Source organism: Rhinolophus sinicus, chromosome 8 (assembly GCF_057876585.1).
Source record: "Rhinolophus sinicus isolate RSI-liver-muscle chromosome 8, RSI-T2T, whole genome shotgun sequence".
Lineage (NCBI taxonomy): Eukaryota > Metazoa > Chordata > Mammalia > Chiroptera > Rhinolophidae > Rhinolophus > Rhinolophus sinicus.
In genome coordinates this window covers 6,953,185-6,978,400 of record NC_142508.1, presented here as the reverse complement: position 1 = coordinate 6,978,400, position 25,216 = coordinate 6,953,185, and the positions used below count along the sequence as shown (strand labels likewise).

General features: G+C 37.3%; 1 protein-coding gene across 7 annotated transcripts in view; it reads right to left on the bottom strand.

Moving 5' to 3' along the window:
- TPK1 (thiamin pyrophosphokinase 1) overlaps nucleotides 1-25,216 on the bottom strand; it is a 258,145-nt gene that overhangs the window by 194,522 nt on the left and 38,407 nt on the right. For all 7 annotated transcript variants that reach the window (XM_074315230.2, XM_074315234.2, XM_074315231.2 and 4 more), the window contains one exon: nucleotides 19,400-19,471. In XM_074315230.2, coding sequence (XP_074171331.2) covers nucleotides 19,400-19,471 — 72 coding nt within the window. The remainder of the gene's footprint in view (nucleotides 1-19,399; nucleotides 19,472-25,216) is intronic.

Below are 25,216 nucleotides of genomic sequence, written 5' to 3'. Positions count from 1 at the left end.
TAACTGTATTGGAATACCCTCCCTACTCACCTGATCTGGCCCCAATGACTTCTTTCTTTACCCAAAGATAAAGGAAATATTGAAAGGAAGATATTTTGATGACATTCAGGACATCAAGGGTAATACGACTACAGCTCTGATGGCCATTCCAGAAAAAGAGTTCCCAAATTGCTTTGAAGGGTGGACTAGGCGCTGGCGTCAGTGCATAGCTTCCCAAGGGGAGTGCTTGGACGGTGACCATAGTGATATTCAGCAATGAAGTATGTAGCACTTTTTCTAGGATGAGTTCGCGAACTTAATTGTCAGACCTCTGTATTTGCATGTAGAAGAAAATCTAAAGCCTTTCTGCTCATTTAATGAGCCTACTATTTTTTAAAGTCTTTTTAAAGGGCTTTAATTTATCTCAGAAACTTCTCCTTTCCTGCTTCTTGAAAAAGTAGAATTGGATGCAGAACTGGATACTAAGGAGGACCACTAATGACTCACAACACTCACAAGCATTGGGCCATTGATCAGAGGAAGAGGCATGATGGTGATGGTGATGGTGATGGTGATGGTGATGGTGATGGTGATGGTGATGGTGATGGTGATGGTGGTGGTGGTGGTGGTGGTGGTGGTGGTGGTGGTGGTGGTGGTGGTGATGGTGGTGATGGTGGTGATGGTGGTGATGGTGGTGATGGTGATGATGGTGATGGTGATGGTGATGGTGATGGTGATGGTGATGGTGGTGGTGGTGGTGGTGGTGGTGGTGGTGGTGGTGGTGGTGATGGTGGTGATGGTGATGGTGATGGTGGTGATGGTGATGGTGATGGTGATGGTGATGGTGGTGATGGTGATGGTGATGGTGGTGGTGGTGATGGTGGTGATGGTGGTGATGGTGATGGTGATGGTGGTGATGGTGATGGTGGTGATGATGGTGATGGTGGTGATGGTGATGGTGATGGTGATGGTGGTGGTGGTGGTGGTGGTGGTGGTGATGGTGGTGATGGTGATGATGGTGATGGTGATGGTGATGATGGTGATGGTGATGGTGATGATGATGGTGATGAAGAAAAGGAAGGGAAGGAGGACGGGGTGAGGGAAGGATGCTAACTGCCTTTTCTCTTGGTTCACCTTTACAAGAAGCTAAAGGCATACTGACTGATTAGAAGCAAACACAACAGGGAGAAAGGAAGCCATCCTCAAAAAGCACCAAGGAATGTGTATAATAATATAAACTAGATGGCTAGTCAAAATAGTCTTACGTATACATTAGACTACTTGTACCCTCCGTACCCAGGAAGATATCTATGCAGTTTAGAAACACAAGTCCATAAGAAGATGAGAATATAAGAAATAGTACAACCGAAGGCTCCATTTCATACCATCAACTCGTCACACACTTACGCAAATTCTGGAACGGGAAAGCTCAGTATAGGCCTAGAGTCCTCAAGAAGGTCTTGCCAGGAAAGAAAACAAGCTGGGCTTTGATGGGAAGGTAGACTACAGATCAAAGACGAGAGAGGACAGGTTTACGAAGCGAGTAGTGTGTGTACATGAAAGCAGAGGTGCAAATGAGCTTGGCCCAGCACGTGCGGAGGGCGTTCTGGAAGGCGGCCTAAAAGGTTCCTGCTGGTAAATAAAAAGAGATGAGGTTATGACAGGGTCAGCTTATGGAAGAAACTGAGTATCAGAAAAAGGAATTTAAATGGGATGGAATAAGCACTGTAGATACTGCAAAGGCATATGGTGAAAGCTGGGAAGGGCAGCCCAAGAGATGAATTGCAACGGGAAAGAAAATGTAATCAGAGAAAACAGCTGAAGAGATATCTCATGACCAGTCAAGGAAGATGGCAGCAGTGGGTATACAGAGTTTAAAGTGAATTAAACCCATTTAAAGAATAATAAAAAAAAAATCAATAGGGTTTGAAAATGTATCAGAAAGGGGAAAAGGAAGCATCAGAGATGATTCAGCGTTTTGCTATCGAGGAAAGCAGAATGAAAGATTGGCAGCACATTTGATCACAACATCGGAACATAAAAATTCCGTCTGTTTCCACATCTTTCCTGGGCATCTGGCTTAATCCATGCATGCCAAATGAGGCCCTCCAGCATTTTTCAATAGAAGCTTAAGAGTGTTATACTGAAATTAAGAGCAACTGCATAAACCAAAGACTAGAAATAAGTCTTTAAAATAATTTCCTGATGTGTGGATGAAAATTACGTGATACCTGGCATCTGCTTTACCATAATCCAGGGAGAAAGCAAAATTGGCCCTGGGTTAGTAATTGATGAAGATGGATGATGAGGAGGAAACATTAAACTATTCCCTCCACGTAAGAACAAAACTCCCCTCACCACTTTTATCTATTCACATGAATCGAATCATTCACTCAGACCTCCCTTCTAACGGAAATGACTGTAAAATGTGACAATGTAATTTGTAAACGATTTTCACTAAAAGACAAGTCTAACACTTTACAACCATCACTAAACGTAACTGCAAAAGATATAAAACAAACAAACCTAAAACCCCTACCTATACCCCCTTCCATATACCTCTGCACTGCAGTTGAAGTCAAGAAAAATTAACAGAGAAGGTTATTCAAATGCTAAGTTCTTAAAATATTTATAGATTAACATCAACAAGTTATAATATACTGTTAGTGTTGGTGTTACACTTGTATTCAAACCCCGGGTCAGACGTTTGGGAAAGTTTATAGCTTGAGTAACTAGAATTCTATCTCTAAATATTAATCGATATAACTATTTTATCTTTTGTCATTTTATCCTAGTAAAAATGTGACATATAATTGGATTGCATGAACACCAAATATCAATTATTAATCTTAAACTGTAAGATTCAGCAAATTGTTCTTAACAAAGTATAATGGTTAACGGAGACCTTGAGATAATTTAAAATGTAACAGACCGTTCATGCGTCTTTCTTAGAATCATTAGATCCCAAGCGTGTACCCCTGCTAAAAATGTAAACATTACAGGATGCAAAGATGCTAAACCTGAAAAAAGTGGCATCACATTAGAAAGATCAATGTAACTAGACGATAGCTCACAGGCTCACTTTTTTCTTCAATCAGCTTTGTTAAATACCTAAAACCAGGTTTTATGTATTAACCGTGTTTCAAGGATGGATGAGAAAGTTGGACAGTGACAAAGGCTGGTAGGGAAAGATGGATTCATTTGAAGTACGGTGTTGGAGGAGAGCTCCACGGAGACCCTGGGCCACCAGGAAGACAAACGAGTGGGTCTTAGAGCAAATGAAGCCTGAACCATCTCTGGAGGCAAAACTGAGCAAACTGAGCTGTCCTACCACGGGCACCTCATGAGAAGGCAGGGTGCTCGGGGAACGACAGTGATGCTGGGTGAACAGAAGGCGGCAGGACAGAGGAAGACCGAACATGAGATGGACTGACACATACAGAAGCCACAGGCCTGAGGCTGCAGGAGCTGAGCAGGGCTGTGAGGACAGGACACGGTGGGCGTCACTCATTCGTAGGGTCACCAGAAACTGGAATGACTCAATGGCTTGTAACACACAACAGTATGTGAAATATACTTTCCACAAAGAACAAATTAAACCACTAGATTCTATTATACTTTGTAATCATTAACTTTTTATATGACAAGAAATGAATTGTCAATAGCTTATTAGAAAGTTCTGTTTTATTTTGTATATATATAAATTAGGGGTCAAATGGCAGCTCGGCTGCATGTTATGTAACCTTGTGCAAGCGTGACTTGCTATGTGACCTTGAGCAAATCATTGAATCTCATTGTCTCAATTTCCTCATCTGCTAAATGGGGATAACAGAGCACCTATTTCCCAGTGTAAGAATTAAATGAATCGATCTAGAAAAAGCTCTCAGGAGAGTGCTGGCACTTACTAAACACTTTAGAAATGTTGGCTATCAGTTGCCACTGCTACCATCACCACCACCATCATCATCCAATATTTGACTTGCTACTGTCTTTGTGTCCAAAAACGCAAATTAGGGTTCTTCTAAGTTTTTTTTTTCTTAATAATGGCAAGTTTATACTTCCCAGCCTTAAACAATGAAAACAGCCAAGCTGTAAAGCTAAAATGGGTCCTGAAAAGTATTAGAGCTCAGGTTTAATGTTTTTGTCCAAGAAAGTGGGTAATGGTGTACACACATAATTGACAGGGGAATTTTCAAAAAACGTTATTTAAGCTTTTGTAAGCATAAGCTTTTCTCTAACTTTAATGAGAAACTGGATTACCTTGATCACTTACTACCCTCTAGAATAGCCTTCTTTCTATTTCTCAAACATACCAACCCTATTCCATGCCAGGGACTTTGCACAGTTGTTCCCTTCAGCCAGGAATGCTCTGCCATCTGGGCTTTAGACGGTTAGTTTCTTCTTATGCTTCGATTGCAAATCAAATGTGATGAGCTCCCCAAAGCGGCACTTCCTCATCAGCTCACCTTTTGCTTTGATTTGATCACCACTGGAGAGTCTCCTGCAGGTCTCTGGCTTACTTTCTGTGATCTGATTTCCTCATATCCTTCCCAATAAACTGTGGGCTCCACGACAGCAGACAATTCTGCAGACAATTATGTCTTAGCTATTTATAACACAAGACAATATAGGTTCTGCGTTGTAGACAAGTGGGAGGCTTACACATGCATGCACACACACACACACACACACACACCCCTTACATTTGCGGGGGCGGGGTTATGCCACTGCCTTGCAAAGGTTTCATTATAAAAATTTTCACTGCCATTTACCTCCTTTTTGACATCCTTTTTAACTTTTAAATGCTTTTTAAACAAATGTGTACAGAGGCTCATCTTTCAATGGTGTTATGTCTAGATAAACGCACTGTAAGTTTAAAACATCCTAACTCGAAAGCGCATTTAATACACCTCACCTCCCGAACATCCTAACTTAGCCTGACCCACCTTAAGTGAGCTCAGCACACAATACCCCAAAATGCTGGCAGCACAGGGCCCTGTGGAGAATCAGTCCTTTACCCCTGGGATTGGGGCCTCACCAGGGGGCAGCTCACCGCCCCTGCCCAGCATCACGAGCGAGTATCGCACAGCACACTGCTGGCCCAGGTCAAGTTGAAAGTTCAAAATTCGAAGTACGGTTCCTACTCAATGTGTTTCGCTTTTGCACCATTGTCAAGCCAAAAAAATTGTAAATCAAACCATCCTAAGTCAGGGCCTGTATTTCTTTCAGTCATAAACTCAAATTTTACACCAAGCTACACACCAATGCTGTGTCTAGAAATCCCACTAGATTAGGGCATTGATCACAAAATACTTGTTCAAACCTCACATAATTGCAAAAACAAAATATGTTGTATTAAATTTACAGAGCAATTCATTTTGAGAATCTACCTTTTTCCTTTTCATTCTATCTGCTTCCACAGGCAACGTAAGGAAATTGGTTAACAAATACCAAAATGGTACGCATAATGGAATTCAGTATATTATTTTGGATTAATTCCATTTCCAATGGAGATATATTAAAACTTTCAGTTCTCTAAAAATTACCTTCCTCTTTAAACAGTCCTGTTGCCTACAGTGATACCAGTTCAGGAGTAAACAAAATGAAGCAACTATAGATTTATTCCATTCAAACTGCTGAAATACATAATTCAACCATTTTAAAACTTATTTATACTCACAAGGTAGTGCTCAATTTACCTACCACAAATAGAAGAAATAAACCTAAGGAACAGCAAAGCGGGGATCAGCAATTGTGTTTCCCAGAAAATAAGACTTAACCGGAAAATAAGACCTAGCATGGTTTTTCAGGATGACGTCCCCTGAACATAAACCCTAAAGCGTCTTTTGGAGCAAAAATTAATATAAAGCCTGGTCTTATTTTTGGGGAAACACGGTAGAATCCCTGTTACTTATTCACGTTGTAAAACGCCAGTGGAGATGGGGGCAGCAGTGGGGAGGCTGGTAGCCAAAGTACACAGTCCAACCAACGGAAGTCCTCTGCATCTGTTTCCTGTCCTGGGAACTGCCAGAAGGTTTTTCACATATGATTTCACTTGAATAAAGGGTTTTGCAGGTAAAGCACTGTGAAAGATTATTGACTATACACATATATAACCCTATGCATTTGCATTCTAATCCTCAAAATTTATGTTTGAAATGAAGCTGGACAGAACTGCAGCCAGCAAACACTCTAGAAGGAACAAGCCGTCCCTGCTAGGATCAGAATTAGGCTAGAGCCAGTTCTGTTTCAGCTCCAGCACTTCACTAAAAACATTAACCACAGTTGCTGTACAGCATCAGTCAGCGTCTCCCACTCTTGTCAAACTGTTAGTTACAGTGAAACGGAAGGATCAAATAAACAACTCTGCCCACTGCTATGCATCAGGCTTGAATAACAAAGTGTCATTGTTGAATCATCATTATTCAGAACCAAATGTGAGATAGCCATAAAACACAACATGGAAAGGGCAAAACTGCACCGTTTTTCCTAAACTTGTTAAGGATGACCATTAAACTCCACTTTACTCTGACAATTGTGATTTAGATGGCAACCAAAACGCATGAAAATAAATTGTCTACGCTGTCTCTTCCTTCTCTTCCTGCTTTATTTATGGTGGTCGTAACTCTGCAACCAATAAAGAGTGGTACTGAATATCATGTGAAGGCAGCAAAGTCAATTTTAACTAATAAAGGCAGGTCTTATCAGAGAATAACAAAGTTACTAGCAAACCTAAGGTTACTGAGAAAATAACATGTAAATCCAATGCAAGACTTCAGATATGAATCTGTGTGTGCTCACTACTGAATTTACCTAACACATATTTTTAAATTGATGATTGAAAGAGCAAATCAGTATGTGTAAATTCATTTTAAATGCCATTAACTAGATGTCCAAATCATTATGTTTAATGTTAGTGTTTATTTGGGAGGAGATATACCGAGTAATTTTAGAGGCAAAGCTGATTAAGCTTACTTTTCAAAACTAAGCACAAAATCAAACAAATTTACTCTGAAAAATAGCACACAAAAATCAAACTTAAAATATTTCTGCATATGTGATACTATAAATGTGTTCCAAAATCATTTTGTATCACGAATCACTCATTTCCTTAGAAAATTATTTTCTCTGGATGAATCTTTTCTTTCCAAAATTTTCTCCAAAAATAAAATTATATTTAAAATGATTTCTATGATGTGGTTGAACATTATAGAACACCTCAAAAATTATCAAAAAAATTTGAAGATTTTGACTAAATAAGAAAAGAGTCTTTTGTATGGTTCATTATTTCCTACAGGAACAAATAGTGTCACTTTTCAAATGAGGATCTCTTCATTCCCACACAAAAGTCAATCAAAGTTCTATGTAATGACAATGAACACGTCGAAACCAAAATTTAAAACACAGTATTACTTACAATCACTTCAAAGAAATTGAAATACTTAGGCATAAGCTCAAAAATACATGTAAAGGATCTGTACGATAAAAATTAAGAAATGCTGATGAAAGAAATCAGAGGACAAAAATAAAAGGTGATTTCTTAGGAAATGTCTAGTTTTTAATGCTTAGGTAAGTTCTGCGTGAACAACATATAAATATATTAAAAGTCACACCTAATACAACTATTTCTTTTCCTGAGCAATTATAGTAGTAGCTTGAAGTCTGGTGTAACAAAGGTCCCACTAGTAAATTGGAGTGTTCAGTCCTTCATAGACCCGTGATTGCTAAAACTTCAATTTTCCTCATTCTAAAATGATTCCTCCTGTCAATCAAATAAGTTGGTTCAAACCAAATGTAAACCACATGACCAACTAGTAAGCAATCCTTTAAAATCTCAATTACTTTCTTGAAGACAAATTTCAGATATCTAACAACTTTATGTTTATCTTTCGTTCTTAATAGCTATACATCAAAAACTGGATCTAAAAGCAAGTGGACCTAAAAATTCTATTATTGAGGTAAAGGTTATTTCTTTCCCAACTACAAGGGTAACTTTCTTTAAAAAAAACAAACGAACAGCCAAAACACAGTAGTAAATACTCAAAAGCTAATGAGAAAAACAGGATTGGTTACAATCAAAGTCATAAGGCAAAAATCCCAACAGTCTTTATGGGTCATTGTGATTTTTGTTTTTCTGTGAAGGCAGAACTCTAAAAATAGATAATGAAATCATAATCTACAAATCTTTAATGGGTCAGGGACAGTCCCAACGTGCAATTAAGCACATCAAGGGGATTTATTTGCAAAAACCCATAGTAGCTTCATGGCTACCATCCCACGCCAGGACATACGGCTGCATGGGAAACTGAAATTCTTCTCATCTTTCCTACATGGAGACCATGGCACAGAGACAGTTGGCCTGGCTAGCTCCAGTTTGAAAATACAGACCAGAGAATACTTGTCCATCCTTGAACCAATCACAGTGGCCAGTGGCCACCTGGACACAGCTTGGGGGGTCCACCACTGTAGCCAGTGGCTGGGGTGTAATGATTGGCAACTTCTAGAACTAAATGGCTAGCGTAAGGGAGATGCGATTCCCCTAAAGAAGAGGGGGACTGTTGCCAAAAAGGGCACTGTGGCATAAAAGGACTGCAGTGCTAACATAAAGAACAACTGTCCACATCACTGAGGAATATCAAGCATGCACTTTCTATATTTCAACACTCTAAAATTAAGGATGTGTTCTAAAATCAATGCCATCAATACTTGTTGGCCCGGTGACAATAGGGACATAGTTGTCACTGTCTGTGCATGCACAAACTTGGTTTGTTCCTCCTGGTGACATGTCTGGACCATGAAAATCCTTCGACATTTCAATCAATAAGCCATTTGAGAACCACCTGAAAAAAGAAATGAATCCTGACAACTTGGGGAATGTTTTCCATTGACACATTCTCGTTAGATAAAGAAAATGCTAGCATTAAAACTTGCATTTCTGATGCCAGCAGCTTGAAAAAAATCTGGGAGTAAACAGTGTATTGTTGTTTTTAAAAATGCTTCATCAGAATGTTGAAATATAGAAAGAGCGTGCTTGTTATTACTTAGTGATGTGAACAGCTATTCTTTATGTTAGCTCAGCACTCCTTTCTTTACCCGAAGATAAAGCAAGTATTGAAAGGAAGACATTTTGATGACATTCGGGACATCAAGTATAGTATGACGACAGCTCTGGTGGCCATTCCAGAAAGAGTTCCCAAACTGCTTTGAGGGGTAGACTAGGCGCTGGCGTCGGTGCGTAGCTTCCCAAGGGGAGTACTTCAAAGGTGACCGTAGTGATATTCAGCAATGAGGTATGTAGCACTTTTTCTAGGGTGAGTTTGTGAACTTAACTGTCTGACCTCATATGTATTTCACATATATAGTTCATACTTTAATGGGATAAAGAGTCGCAATAATTGGAACTGCAGAATTGAAGAGATGTGCGTTTTTTATGTTAATAGGGGTTCCCATATTACTTTCCAAGTAAAAGATGTAAGTTTCCACCTCTGTTACCATGTTTCCCTGAAAATAAGACCTAGCTGAACAATCAGCTCTAATGTGTCTTTTGAAGCAAAAATTAATATCAGACCTTATATTAATTCTTATTTTCTTATTTTACTATAATGTAAGATGGGGTCTTATATAAAATGTAATGTAATGTAATGTAATGTAATGTAATGTAATATAATATAATATAATATAATATAATATAATATAATATAATATAATATAATATAATATAATATAATTATAATATAATATAATACCGGGTCTTATATTAATTTTTGCTCCAAAAGACGCATTAGAGCTGATTGTCCGGCTCTTATTTTCGGGGAAACATGGTAACAAGAAGAGATTATTCCAGTTCCTCCAACAGCAATAGCTGTTCCTTTAATTTTTGTCACTTTACCAGGTGTAAAATGATGTTTCATTATGTTAACATCCATGCCTCAACTACAGGCAATCTGAGCATCTTTTCGTATGTTTGGGGTTTGAGTTAGTTTTTCTCTAAGATGACTATATTTATCTTAAGCTAATTTTTGTTGTTGTTGTTACTTGGTTTTTACTTTTCTATACATAAGAGTTCTCTTTATGTTATAGATAAAACCTTTTATAACCCTCACGTGTTTATACTTACTATTCCAAATTTGCTGCTTTACTTTTAACACTGTTTATATTTTCTGCTATAGAGAATGTACTAACTTTTATATAATCAAATATGTTTATCTTTTCAACGTCTGGTTTTCCAATCCTAGTTGAGATGGAGTTTCCTATTCCTACATCCTACATTCACATATATCCTAATTGTTTTCAAAGAATTGAATTATTTTTATTTTGTATATTGAAGCATTTTACACATTCGGAAGTATTTCCACATGTGATATAAGGGTCCAATATTATATATAGACTTTATCAGCAGTGTTGGAAAGTTGTTTGAGTTTAAGTTGATTCAAGTTTCCCTAATAAAGCATATTTGGAATAAGGTTAAAAAAGGGTTATATTATGTCCACATCCATCATTCTTATAAATTGCTGATTAATTCACTTCTGCAAACATATCGCCTCAACTTAAAAATCTGGCTAAATCAAGCTAGCATATTCTCATGAACTAAAAGTCACAAGGCCCAAGCAAGATCAATTTTATGTAAACAATAATCACAAAAACTTAACTGCAAGTCAATACACATACACAGAAGACTTAGGACGTGAAAGGAATTTTTGTTAAATTCAAAGTGTTTTAAGCAGATTATGCCCACCTGTGGTGCACAGCAGTCCCCACACAGGCCTTCCGACGTTACTTTTACCACTGTATAAAGGAGAGACCATCCAATTGTTTGGCTCAGAATAGATATTAGAAATATTGTTTCCCGAGGTCATTATGACCCGAGAGTGGTTCTAACACTCAAATGTGGCAGATAAGCCCAAAGTATTAAGTCGCTTCTAATATTTTCTATATTATGGTATTTTTTCATTTCACTCCGACATTTGTTCATAAAGTAGAATTCTTAATCCTGGTACATTATTTACTCCAACACTGTAAAATATTCTAAGTCAGCTGGCTGTTCTTTGGCCCCTAGATTTTTCTGCTCTTCTAGATGGTTCCCCAAACTCTGTGGTGCCAGCCAATGCCCAATACCCATAAAATGCCCTCTGACAACACAGCAGGCAAGAGAGGGGCACAAAACCTGCCAGCATTAATTAGGACGCCTCAGGCTGACAGGTAACAGCTGCTGCCTCTGTGCCAGCATTGAAAAAAGTAAAGAATTCTACGTTCGAGCTGTTTTCTTTTTCCTTTGTGAAACATCACTTTTGATCCCCTTGCCATTTATTATGAGATGGCATTTTCCCCTGCAGCAGTTTGTCAAACGGAGGTGTGTGAATCCACACCGATCTCCAGCTCAGTTCCCAGAGTCACTTTCCGAATTCCAATACACGCGTGATCACCACCACACAATACACTGCCTGTGTCCAGGGGGTTATTTCTCGTGCTGGATCTCATCTCAATCCCGGTTACCAACTCTGCCTTGTATGCCTCTCGGATTCCCTTCAAGCATCATCCGAGCCCTGGTCAATCTCAGATGCCAAGAAAATCCTCACTGATTGATCTACAGCACACACTCCCATGCTGTAAATCCTTTCGAGGGAAGGGTCTCATCTCATGGTCCCTGGAACGCCCCTGGAACAGTCTGTCGGGTCCCCAGCTGATGGCTCATTCATTTATTAGTTTAATAAGCATTTTGAACCATCTCTAATTCTCAACATTGGACAAGAGGCTTAAGGACTTTACACTGACAGGAGCCTAAGGAGATCTTTTCAGAAAATGTTTTGTTTGCTTATTTTAAACCAAGAAGATGAATTTCCTCAGAAAGCAGTTTCCTTCATGAAAAATTTAGTGCGAATCATGAATGCTTGTCACACTGTCCACATAAGGCTTACCTAGTAAAAGTACTTCCAATAAGATTGTCCTAATGAAAACAAACTAAAGTCACTCTGACCTGGGAATTAAAATGAGTACCAGGCATAGTGAAGTATACCAACAATGGTATCTGGCACTCATGTCTAGCTTCGTAAGTCTATCACTTTATAAAGAATTCAGCTTTATTATTTTTCTGTTCAAAGTACTTCATTTTGTGTAGCATTACAGAGTTCCCAAACTAAGGCAGACTAACAAAAAGAAATAGTTGCTACAAATGTTAGACCATCGAGATCAAAACGTTGGATAGTAAATGAGAAACTATCAGTCAAACACGGAGCCCATGACGCAGAAAAGAGGAAAGAAGTGTTCCTAAAAGGAAACCCAATATAATACCGACAAACAGCTATGTTCTCACAGGTAAAAGAGAGATGCTATCTGAGAAGGGCAGAATGAGACATTATACAGAGCTAAAATCTAAATCTGCCAAGGCCATTGGCTCAGAAGCTAATAAATGTTGTGCTAAAAGAATTGATAATCTAAGACCTAAAGCACTACTTCTCAAACCAGAACAGAGATATTCTTGTTAAAAACTGTCAGAAAGACAAGTTCTTGAGCCCTACCTCAGACCTACTGAATCGAAAATGCCAAAGTTGGGCCCTCCAGGGAATTCTGACAACATGTTAAATTTGAGAACCCCTTGCCCAAACTGCATGAATATACCCAGAAACAAGGACAGTGCTGGACAAATTTTGGTATACAGCAAAGCTTAGGAGAAGTGAACACCCTAATCAAGACAAATATTAAGAGCTATTAGGATAATAAAAATTAGAAGATACTAAATTATACCTAATGTCTACTACTTTTTGTAACAGCTTACTGAGATATAATTCCCATACAATAAAATTAACACATTCAAAGAATTCAGTGGTTTTAGAATATTCTGGGAGTTGTGCAAACATCATCACAGTCAATTTTATAATACTTCATCACTCTACAAAGAAACCCCATACCTTTTGGTAGTTCTCCCCTAATTCCCCAGCTCTCAGCCCTACGCATCCAGTAATACATTTTCTGTATTTGTAGACTTACCTATTCTGCACATTTTATGTGAATGGAACCACATAATATGAGGGCTTTTGTACAGCTGGCTTAACGTGGGTTATCTTTTCAATCTCTAGTTTAATGTGGGTTATCTTTTGTATCTTTTCCATCTCTAGTTTAATGTGGGTTATCTTTTCAATTTCTAGTTTAATGTGGGTTACCTTTTCAATCTCTTGGTAGGATCCTTTAAGGCAAAATGTGTGATTTTTGTTAAATGTCTCCTGAAAAATATCAACTCTGCATTCACTTCTTAATGCTAACACATGGAAAACTTATGGTTTATACTGTGGAAGTGTCACTAGATTAGGAAAGATACTGTTCATACTACAGAGACATGACAGAACTACGGCCACCTGGTAGCAACATATCTGATTGTCAAAATAATATTTGGAATTAGTTGTTTAAACATAAAAAGCAATGATTCTGTGACAACTCTGCCATCATCTATAATGTTAACTTATCACTTTTGTTGCATGAAAGATAATCAGAAATACAAAAACACACATAATGAAGAGCACTGCTTTCTACTTTGAATCTTTTAAATACTGTCTGCTCTATAAGGATAATTTTCCTTGGTATACACAATGCAGATCTGCCATGTTATCAGGGGCTCAAGAAGGCAACATAATGATGTTCTGTGAACAAACAAAACAACAAAAAAACTGGTTTTGGCTATCTTGGATGTCTATAAACTGAGAAGATTTATGTGCCTATTAAAAAAAAGGGGTGAAGTAGCTACCGTGTCTCCCCGAAAATAAGACCTAGCAGGACCATCAGCTCTAATGCGCCTTTTGGAGCAAAAATTAATATAAGACCCTGTATTTATTATATCATTATATTATATTGTATTATATTGTATTATATTATATTATATTATATCCAGCCTCATAGTAAAATAAGACTGGGTCATATTAATTTTTGCTCCAAAAGATGCATTAAAGCTGATGGTCCGGCTAGGTCTTATTTTCGGGGAAACACGGTAGCAAGCATCAGATTCATTTTTCTCAAATTGGAAATGTAGGGCATGAAAGAACAGTAAACAAATTGGCCCAGACACAGAAGCAGGCTGGCAGGCTCACAGACTGGCAGAACGGAGAGCAGCAGATGGGCAGTCGGGAAGAAAAGCAGACAGACAGAGGGACAAGTACCAGAGATTCTCTTCCACACAATCTCTAATGACCCACAGCTTCCAAGGCGCTACGCTAAGCACTGACCTCAGAGACAGAAGCCAAAGACCTAACCCTCAGAAAGTGAAGAGTCTGCTTGTGAAGACAACACACATAAAAGCAGGATGGTAAAGAAGTGTTGACTATACGAGGAAAAGCCTAAGAAGTCGGAACCTGATCCTGGAGGCAACCGTGACACCTTCACACCTTCTGAAGTGGGAGCTTCAGAGCCTATGCAAATGGATGTAAAAATGGTAGACAGGAGCAAGAAAAAATGAGCAGATAATTCCGAGGACAACTACAACAGACTAGGTAGGACCGGGTTAGTACCCAGAAGAGATGTGTTGGGGTAGGAAAGAGAAATGGATGAGAATCAGTCAAGAAAAAACTGACAACAGTTGTCAACATCTCTGGAAGGTTGGGAAAAAAAGAACAGTGGGGAGTTCAGGAGGGCTTCAAAGAAAGAGCCTTAGTGAATAACACAGGAGGTTAAGTCCCCTGAAGTTCAGATTTGCAGAGAAAGAGGAGGTAGTTTCAAATGTGTTGAGTAAGAGACACACAGAAATATCCAGTGGAGAGCATATTTCAGGCCAAGACTAATAGAGCTGGCATCAGTTTAGCAGTTTGAAAACAAATCTTAATCCACTATGGAAAGTTCACAGCTAAAACAATTCTATTCAATTTAGTCCCCCATGAAAAACTTCCATACTGTTTAATTAAAATGATCTATTGCGGTTCTCCAATCACAGTTATAAAGCAAAACTGGGGAGTGGAAGGGGAGGTAACACACAGTTAAAAGCACTGCTTTATATATTGACTACAGGTAGCAAAGAGTTGGAAGCAGATAAAAACTGAAGGGGGAAATAAATACAGCCTCCATTTCTGACATCAATGGACCACTAAAAATCTGGATTCTCACGATCACTATCTATGCTGTGCTAACGAATTTAAGCCTCCTGCGAAGTTCTTTCACTTTATTTGCTTTATGTTATGCTTATGTCCAAAAGCTCAAAGGAACATTAGTTCATTCATCCTATTAAATCTGCTCAGGAAACATCCCATTTCCTTGAGAAACTGAAATAAGAAATAAAGGAATTTTTGAAGTTGGAAAATTCTCTTTAACTCATCCATATGTGGAAATTTTTTTTTTTCTGGTTTTGGTATATTGAGAAATATTTGTATTTTTTCCCTTTACAATATTGGTTATCTACTATAGACTTTTTTCTAGATACTCACAGTTAAAAATATAGTTTCCAGTTCTTTAATTTCCTTTGTTAGTATTAACATAATTACTAGTTTATTTGAGAAAGTTTCCAATAGCTACTTTTAAAATTAAAAGTATCTTTACCATGTATTATATCATGTAAGAGTCCCAAACTAAGATCTTAATCATTCCAAATACCAAATATAGTAAATAAATATGGGCAAGAATCATGCAAACTTGAAGAAACTAATCATAAAAACAACCAATTTCATAAGTTAATAAAAAATGAAAGCACATCTCATTACCAGTGTTATAAGAAGATAAATGTAAGTGGTAAACATGTATTAGCTTGTTTTGGAGAAATGTTTCCTCTTTTATTTATTGTACCAAAGCTGATAACATGCTATTTGGAAAGGTCGAGTGAAATAAAATAATGACAGCATCCAATCAATCAATCAAGGGTAATAACCTCCTAGTCTGATGGGCCAAACATCTGTTAGATACCATGTTAAGGCTGTCCTGATACATCCAAGAAAGAAAAAAGGAGCATTGGTAATAAAAAGTTCAGCGATAAATATTCCTCTATATACATTTGTAAGTTAATTCAATTTTATGATTTTTCATTCCATAGTTATAAATAACTTGTTATTTATCTCTGTAACTTTTCTTCACTATTTTGCTGACATATTTACTATTGGCTGGTAGCATTCATTAACCTGAAAGAACAGAAGTTCAATTAACTATTAATAATTTTTACTTTTACTTGAAATGTTATTTAAATTACTGAAATGATACTATCCATGTACCACAATTGCTAAATCTTTTAATTTTGAATCAAAGTTGAATATAAAGCAGGTGAAATTACCATTAGTTCAATATTCAAAAATAAAAAGGAAAGAAAGGAAAATAGACACCAATATCATATCAATAATGGTATAATACAAAATTGTTTAAGAGAGAATTAAAAGGCTCACCAGTAGGCAGAAGTAAATTTTATATTAATTCTAAAGTAGAAATGCTAACAAAGTTGTTACCTATACTACAGTAATAGAAATATTCCTTAAGTAATATATAAGCACTTCCAATTTGTTCTAACAAGTATGTCACAAGCATTAAAAATCTTCATGTAAAATAGTCAATTTTCCTGACATAATAAGTACCACATGGTAAATATAATCAAAACCCAATTTAATGGGAAAAGATCTCCAAGTACCAAAGGTCAACACTCAAAATACGATATTTCAAGAATGCAGAGATAGAATGAATATAAGAGAATGGACTAAATCTTAACCAAGCTGTTTTCATACTAATTGGGAGTTTGACGATTATGATTTATAATTTCCAAAGTAAGGCTAGCAGAAAAATATTTTCTCATTTGCTGAGTTAATCAAAATTCACCATAACCAAAATTTTTTTTCCGCAAGGAATACAGGTATTACATTAGCTCAATCTTCCTTCCAGAAACTTACATGCCAGTTGTGCTTAATAAAGAATAAAATGTAAATGCGTATAGCACAACCTCAAATTTTGTTAAACTAAATGAATGACACAGAGAAGGAATGTCTCCAACTACTGTGAAAGACCTCAGAATTCTACTTAGATACACTAGTGCATTGTTCTATGCTTATAGAACATTAACCGATGTCACAGATGTGGATTAGCAGACATGTGGTCCTGTCCTAATCGTCCACAGAGACATTTGATCCACGCTAAACAGTCCTTGAAATTTGGTCCAATCAAAAATGTCCATGAATATATTCGGTCCATGCCAAATGGTCCCTGATATTTGGTCTTGTCAAAAACATCCTCTCTTAGAAAACATCCCTGAGTTCAAATAAATGTGAAATTTATTTATACTTCTGGTTTACAGGATTAGTATATAAAAATACTACCATGTTTTACTAGTCCAATAACTGTTGTGGCTGTATTGCCAGTAATGATCCTTCCTGCTTCAGTAGCCAGTAATGGCACATGTGAAGGACCAAATGTCAAAGACCTGTGGGCGAGGACCAAGTATCTCCTGCAAAGCAGACAGGATATAAAAATCATTTTCTACAACTAGAACCTCCAAACCATTTCTGCACCGCATTTAACACATGCAATGTACACACAGCCTTTAATGCTGGTAAATATGAAAACATTGCTTTCTATTTACAAAAACGTTTGCATATTCTTTCAATATATTTTTCTCCTATGGAAGAAAGAACAGTTGCTTCTATAAAGCCCTGAAAGTAGATTTATCAATTTGTTTTTATACTCTAAGAGGAGAAACAATTCACCTATCCAAAAAAATATTAGTAAGTTATTAAAGCATGCTTACAGTTCTGTTATTATTGGGAAAAAATACTAGTTTTAGACTAATTTGTAACATTAACATGTTATATATTTTGCTTTGCTATGTAAGGCAAGATTTTTTTTAAAAAAAAGGCATGAAAGGAATGAAAGTTGTTATGGAGGCCTCTGCTAAAAATGTCTCATTAAAAAAACGTGGAACACTAGAAACAGTGCTCCGTTTGAAATATTACGACCATATCCCTATCTCATTCCCAACAAGGAGAGACAGTATTTTATTCAACCATCAGGAGTCTTGGAATATACTCGTAGCACTCAGAGGCCTATTAAATGTTTTGATCAAAAGTTTATTTCTCAAGGACATCTTTGATTTCGTTATAATTGAGATGAATGAAATTAAAAAATAAGGAAAATAAAACTAATAGTCCTGTCTACATAATCGAAGCAAAGAAGAATCCGGTGAATTTAAGCGTACGGACATGGATGAGCCATATGGATAAGTGAGAACCATTGAATCTACTGGGCTAAATACATAGTTAAGTTGGCATATTTGTATTTGTCAAGATCTGTAAATTTGCTTTCTCTGTACATTCACATCCATTCTCCTACACATTTCAGTTTATATTTATCTCTTTTCCTCTCTCCAAGATGACAAATCTATCCTATTTCCAGCCAGAACAAAGATAATGCCCCTTTTTGCTATGCCTGCCATGTTCCCTACGCTGCTGAACAGGAAGAATACACAATGTGGATCGTGATTCACTGCTAGTGATACCCCAGCAGAAGGACTGGGATTATGAAATGCCTCCTTGTAAACAAGATGCATCAAGTAATCATGATGCAAAAAGCTTTGGGTCTGTAAGCAGTGAGAAGTTACATAGTCAATAAATATTTGACTAATGAATCATCTAGGCTGGTAACAATAAATGCATTTGAAACAGCGTTCCCAATCTATTTTTTTTTTTTTAACATAACCAAAAGTTGCTGAGAATTCTGCAATGCCAAGCGAGGATCAGGAATATGCATCAATATATAACGAGAACAAAGTTCTTCTGCCCATCTATACAGAGGCCTAAAACTTACACTGATAACTTGTCAGGAGTATCCCTTTGAAAAAATCTCACAATTTCATGGAAGAAGAATAGAGGTTCAAAACAGCCAATGACATTTAATATTATTTTCTAGCCTAGAGTTAATTCTATAAAAATCAAAGAACAATTTTAGAAAGTTAATAAAGCCTTTGTCTTCCGTGAAACCTCACAGAAGTATTAATTACTATTCTGTGAAACTATTACAGTTTTAACTATGTTTTTCAGCATCCCTAGAGACTCTAACATACTGGTAACCTCTATCTACTTTTCTAATTTTGCAAACCTGGTCACCCTGCAGGTGTCTTATTATTGGAAGCTGGGACAAGTGAGATTTGTGGATGCTTTTCATTGTCACTGGTGCCCAAAATATTCACACTTAAACGTAACTTGTTGAGTACTGGGGATGAACATCTACACAGCAGTTCTGAAACACTACAGTGAGGCTGCATTGTCACTCTGCCCTTTTGGTCCCTGCTGAGGAAACCACACATATACACACAGGTTAGCTGAGAAGCAATAATAGATTCTTCTGATAATTCAGTAATTAAATCACCTTAAAATGAAGTCCACTTTTTGGTGTTCCATTTAGGGTCCAGGATATTTAATAGTCATGTTAATCGTCCCAGGTAGAGTAAGAAAGCAAAGAAATATAAACGCTCGTGAAGGGTTACCTTTGCTCCAAAGATGACGAAAATATTTATCCAAAGGCTGATTCAGGATCACAATGCAGTATTTCAACTTCCCTGTGGGGAAAAAAGAAGTAAAAGAAAGTAAGTAAACTGAGTCTTTTATTTCCCTCATTTAACTCTGGAATCCTTATTTTCTTTCTACACAGAGCTAAATTTCAACCACAACGAATTTCTCATACCTTCATTGTATTTTTCTCTTAACTTAATTTTAAAAGACACCGTAGACTAACTTTATCTACTTTATTCAATCTGTCTGTCACATTACTACATTGCTAAGGAACTTAGTATAAAAACAATTTCTCATAAAAGCAATTGGGTAAAGCTGCTTTGCTTGCAGTTTACCTGTGCCCCAGTAAAGTAAAATTATGTACTTTTACATAAATTATCATCAGAAAAGGGATGAATAGTTTAAAAATATTTCTCAACACATATTGAAGACAGTACAAATTTTGCCAAAGCATAACCATAGAAGAAAATGGCAGAAGTGACCAGCTGTACCTCTCAGAAGTGGCTCATAACAAGCTTCTTATACAAGCTAACCAGCACTGACAAGAACTGAGAGGGAGGTTATAAAAGAATATGAATTTTGGAGTTACATCAGTTATCACAAATGATGGATCTACCTTAAGTGTACAGAGCAGTGAATCTCAACCTCACTGAATATCAGTCACAGGTTTTTAAAAAAAGTAATAGCCAATCTCATTCCCTAGAGATTCTGATTCAACATGCCTGCACTGGGGCTGTGTCTCATGATTTTTTAAAAGCATCATAAGAGAGTCTACTTGGTAACCAAATTTGAGAACCACTGATATGGTGCCTTGAAATAGTAAGAAATGATTGTAGAAAGCTATCATAAATAGCAACATTATTTTTAAAGACTGTTCACCTTTATCTCACCCTTTTTAATTTCTGTTTTGTGAAAAAAAATATTTATAGCATATGCATACAATAAAAGTTATTTGTAACTTTCTAAATAAATAAACATAAATGGGTTGCTTTTTTCTTTAATTGTTTTTTAAAAAAGAATTAAACACCAGTACTCTAAGTGAAAATACATTGAAACAATTTACAATAAAAAAAAAATTTACTGACATGTATTAGCAAGTCATCAAGGGTTCATGATTTCTGCTTAAAAGAAAATACTGGAACTCAGATAAAATCAATAGGAGACAAAATACATGCCTGTCATTATATAAATACCTATTTTGTTAGAGGACCAAAAACCATTATTATGACTCTCTCATCCCTGAAAGTATTTCAATTAAATAATGAAAACTCTTGGGCACCGAATTGCATTTTCAAATTGCACAAACTTCCATGTGTAAGAGCAGGATGTTGTTTTAAGTGTGCACAGGGAAATCAAAACTGCCAAGTCAATTCATTCGTTGAGGAAATAAATTGCACGTGAACAAAGCAGAACTATTAAGAACCTCTGAACAAATATTCCAAACCAAAGTCTATTAAAATAATCGAATTACCAGTGGACTAAGAATTGGCAAGTCACATGTAAGAAACTGCTTCAGAGAAAGTAAACATACAGGAGACATAAACAGATACTTCCCTGCAAAATCTCTCTTGCCCCGTCCCCCCCACCAAGAGCAACCATTTGATATAGCCCAGTGGCACCCCCTTCCACTGGCACAGTGTCCTGGTTTGGATGACAAATTAGGTGGTCACTCTGCCCTACATCATCTTTGGACCCCATCTTTCTGTTTCAATCTTCAGCGAGACTCATTCTAGTGAGTTTTCATCCCACCACTTCCTGGAAATATCTACTGTCAGTGTCATCAATGACCTCCTATTGTAAAATTCAATGGCTGCACGTCAGTTGTGATCTGGGCCAACACATCTCAGTAGCATAACAGAGAAGATCACTTCTTGCATCCTTTCCTTTCTGAATCATGTTCCTCCCTTGACTTCTCGGAACCCACTCTCTATTGGTTCTCCTCCCTTCTGACTGGCCCCTCCTTCTCAGTCTCCTTTTCTACTTACTCCTCATCTAAGTAGAAAGCCCTCAATAAATATTTGTGGAATAAATGTTGAGCATGCCCAGCTTCTTTCTATACCAGGAGTGCGCCAGGTGTCTATACTTGGGCCTTGTCTTAATTCTATACCAACTCCCTACGTTGCCCTCTGGCCTCATATGGGTTCAAATACCATCTATAACCTGAGGCTCACGGCCTATCTCCAACCTGAGGCTCTCTCCCTAAACTCCAGAACCGTATGCTTCATTACCTATTCAACAACTCCACCTGGATAGGTAACAGGCATTTCAAAACTAACGTTCCCCAAATTAAACTCCTGACTACCCTTCCTTCATGCAAACCTGCTCCCTCCAGTCTTGCCCATATGGTACCAACTTCATGACTAATAAGCTACTCACATGAACATTTTCCATTTCTAGTTTTCAGCATCCCTTTTTCTAATGCCTGTCTCCCTACAGGAGAACATGAGCGCCTGGGTCCGGTAATTACAGCAGTGTTACACACATAATAAGCACTCTATAAATATTTGTTGAGTGGCTCTTCCAACTCTGACTTTACGTCCACTTACAATAAATTGTCTCCAGCTACTCTAATAATCAAGTGACTCCCCCCACTTTGCCTGCAGACAAATTATTCCATACCCAACACAATTCCTCACAGAATGAAGTAAGAACCTCAAGAAACACAAGGGCCCTTTCTAGATTCTGGTGCCCTCAGTAACAGTCTTAAATAAATATTATACAGAATGTTCCAGGAAGATACTAGAAGAGACAGCAACAAAAAACAATCACCTTCCTTAAAACAGCTAAACTGTGTTTTGATCATAACTCAAGAAAAATCTGAAGAAAGTGGAGACAGTCCATAGAAGTCCAACTATATAATTAAAGAGTTAGGAAATATTTTATTTGAGAATAGATTAAGCCTTTTCAAGCTAAATTGATGCCTCCATTTATTACCTATTTAGGGAAGAAAGAAATCTATGTAAATATAACACTGAGCCCTAGAAATCTGGGCATATATCTAGTTATTGTCATTCAATCCTTCAGGTTGAAAGTGTAAATAGATTCAGAAATGTTAAGTCAATTTCCATCTAAGAGCATTTCCTCCTATGATGCAAGGGTAATGGGTCTGTCCAAGTGTGGCAATCCAAACATTATATAAACTATGCCACTAAAAACAAAATGCCCCAATAAATTCTCACAGAAATTCCCATCTGCTAGAAATGCATGTTAGTTCCGAAAAAAAGAACTTTTTATTTACAACTAGTAGCTTTCCACTGTGTAAGTGGGCGGAAATAGGGAAGGGAGGTTACATCTGACAAACTTGAGTCTTTCTGGACAGAAAAGGAGAAGGCCATACCAAGAAATATGTTCTTTTTTGACCCTTGCAAAGGTTAGCCATATCCACATTCCCAATAACCTCATGCTCACTAAATAAAGGCGTAAAGGATTCTCAGCTCGTCTCAGCACACTGACACCTCACAAGTTGCTGACAGAGTTCAAAGCTGCTCCATCAGCTGTCCCCGGCCCTTCTGACCTGGGCCACAATAAACTGTTTCCCATCAGTCAAGAAAATCAGTCCCTGCCTAGCAAACTGTAGATGGTATGTCATAACTCTAAGGGTTCATCATAAAGTACTAAAAAATTATAGTCCATCGCAACGGTTTTGACACGTTGACAGCCGGGCCCACAAGAGCACTCACGCTTGAAAAGTCCGTTTAAAATGTTTTCTGCAGGCAGAATGCATAGAAGTTGGGCAAGTGCTTCTGAGACAAACAGAGGGCCTCCCTTTTAACCTTGGGCTACTCCTCCAACCTCAATCCATTTCTAACCACCTCAGAAAGTACAGCGTCCCTTTCCCTGGCCAGCAAGAGGAGGAGGGCCAAAGAGGTTCAACATGTCCATAACTACCGCCCCCTTTTTTGACACCTTCTCTGAGACCTCATGCTTGGGTTTGGTTGGGTGAGAAGTGTCTGGGGGTTGGGCGGGCTTCACACATTAATAACTCTGTGAATGAATAATGGCAATATGGATACCTTCTTTTTTCTTTTTAAATATTCCTTAAATGGGATTTTGATTCAAGAATCTCACCACCAATATTTATCATTGAAGTAAGTCCAAATGAAGCTAACCTGGGGCATATTCAAATCAGACTGATGTTCTCTGAGACCTATATTTTGTAAGAAAAAAACAACTGATATTTATTTGGAATTTCAGAGTTTACTATGCACGTGCAACTGCTTTTTCAATTGACACTGATTACATAGCACACTACCACGGGATCAAAGTACTTCTGAATAAAATGGAAGTCTTTTTGTTTGCTTTTTTTTTAAAGAAAAAAGATGAAAATACATAGATTTACATTCAAAATAACTGTGTGCTCTGCACTAATTCTGATTACACACAGAGAATCCATTACATCAAGAGTCCAACCCACCCTGGAGAAAATCCTACTAAACTCAGCGTGGGTGGACACTTTTGTCTCACGGGCACTGTGGGCTTTTAGAGATTTCAAGAGGAAAGCCCTCCACAAGCCTGCAGAGATGTGACACCAGCTAATGGTGTGCACCGGGCCACAGCGAGCGCCCACACACAGCCCGTGAGGGGCCTTACTCAGGTCGGGGCCAAGTGAAGTACACAGAACAGGTCAGGTTTCTCGACCACTCTTCTTTCTCATAGAAATGACAGACACACAAAGTAGTTTGTAAGCAGAATGTCCAAAAGTTTGGTTTGGTTTTTAATAGAAAAAGAATGGACACAACCCACTAGTACTGGACTATGCTATGTCCCACACAGAACAGCTCTATGCTATCTAAAATAGAAAATTTTCCAAATAGAAATAAGTGGAAAAAGCAAGGTGCAAATCCATGGCTATGTTACAAAACCATAAAAATTTTTAAAAGATAATATATACATATATTGTTACAAATACCATGAATATCTATCAAAGAAGAAACTGTAAGCTGGAACACAAAAATAGAAGGGAGCAGTACTTTTTATTTGTTAATATTTTTTATCTTATGAATTTGGTACCCTGTGCTTATATTATTTAAAAAAAAAAGAAAAGTAAAAGAATAGTTTAAATGATAAAGAGCCCTTCCCAAGCAACATGCCCCACACCAAAGAAGATGACCAACAATCTTTAAATACTACAGAATATAACAAAAAGATTAGTAAAATAATAGGTTATTTGGGTCTCAGAGTAAAAATTAAAAGCAGATAATTTGTGAAACACTCTCCAGCATTCTTTCCTCCCCAAATCAAGTAATTTATGCTAATTAGACAAGTGGATCTTAGTTTTTTTAAGAAGCTAGGGGAAATGATTTATAACAGGATTCTCAGGACGGTAAAGGGAGAAGCAACTCACTTTATTTTAAAGAAAAAAATGTAGGATTTTTCCCTCCACTGAAATATGTTGTAGAGAACCCAGAAAACGTTCGTTCTTCAAAGCTTAGGGTAAGATTTTTACAAATCAGTGTTACATTTAAGAATTTACGCATGTCCCAATTCCCAATTCTATTAGTATTTTCATACTTCTCTCACATATAATATTTCTCTTCATCCAGAGTTACCAGAAATGAACATAGAAAAATGTGTAACATGTTAAAGCCAATTACCTCAGGAGAATGAGAGAAGGGGAGAGGGAAATCATTAACTTTTTCTGTATTTAACTTTATATCATATAAACACTTAAATCACGTCTGCACTACAGTTAAAAGCTTTTTTAAAGGAGGTTAGAAAGGGGAATCTGTGAGCAAATTCATTAATCATTCTCACCCGTAACCATAGTATTTAATTCTTTCTGTTAATAAAAT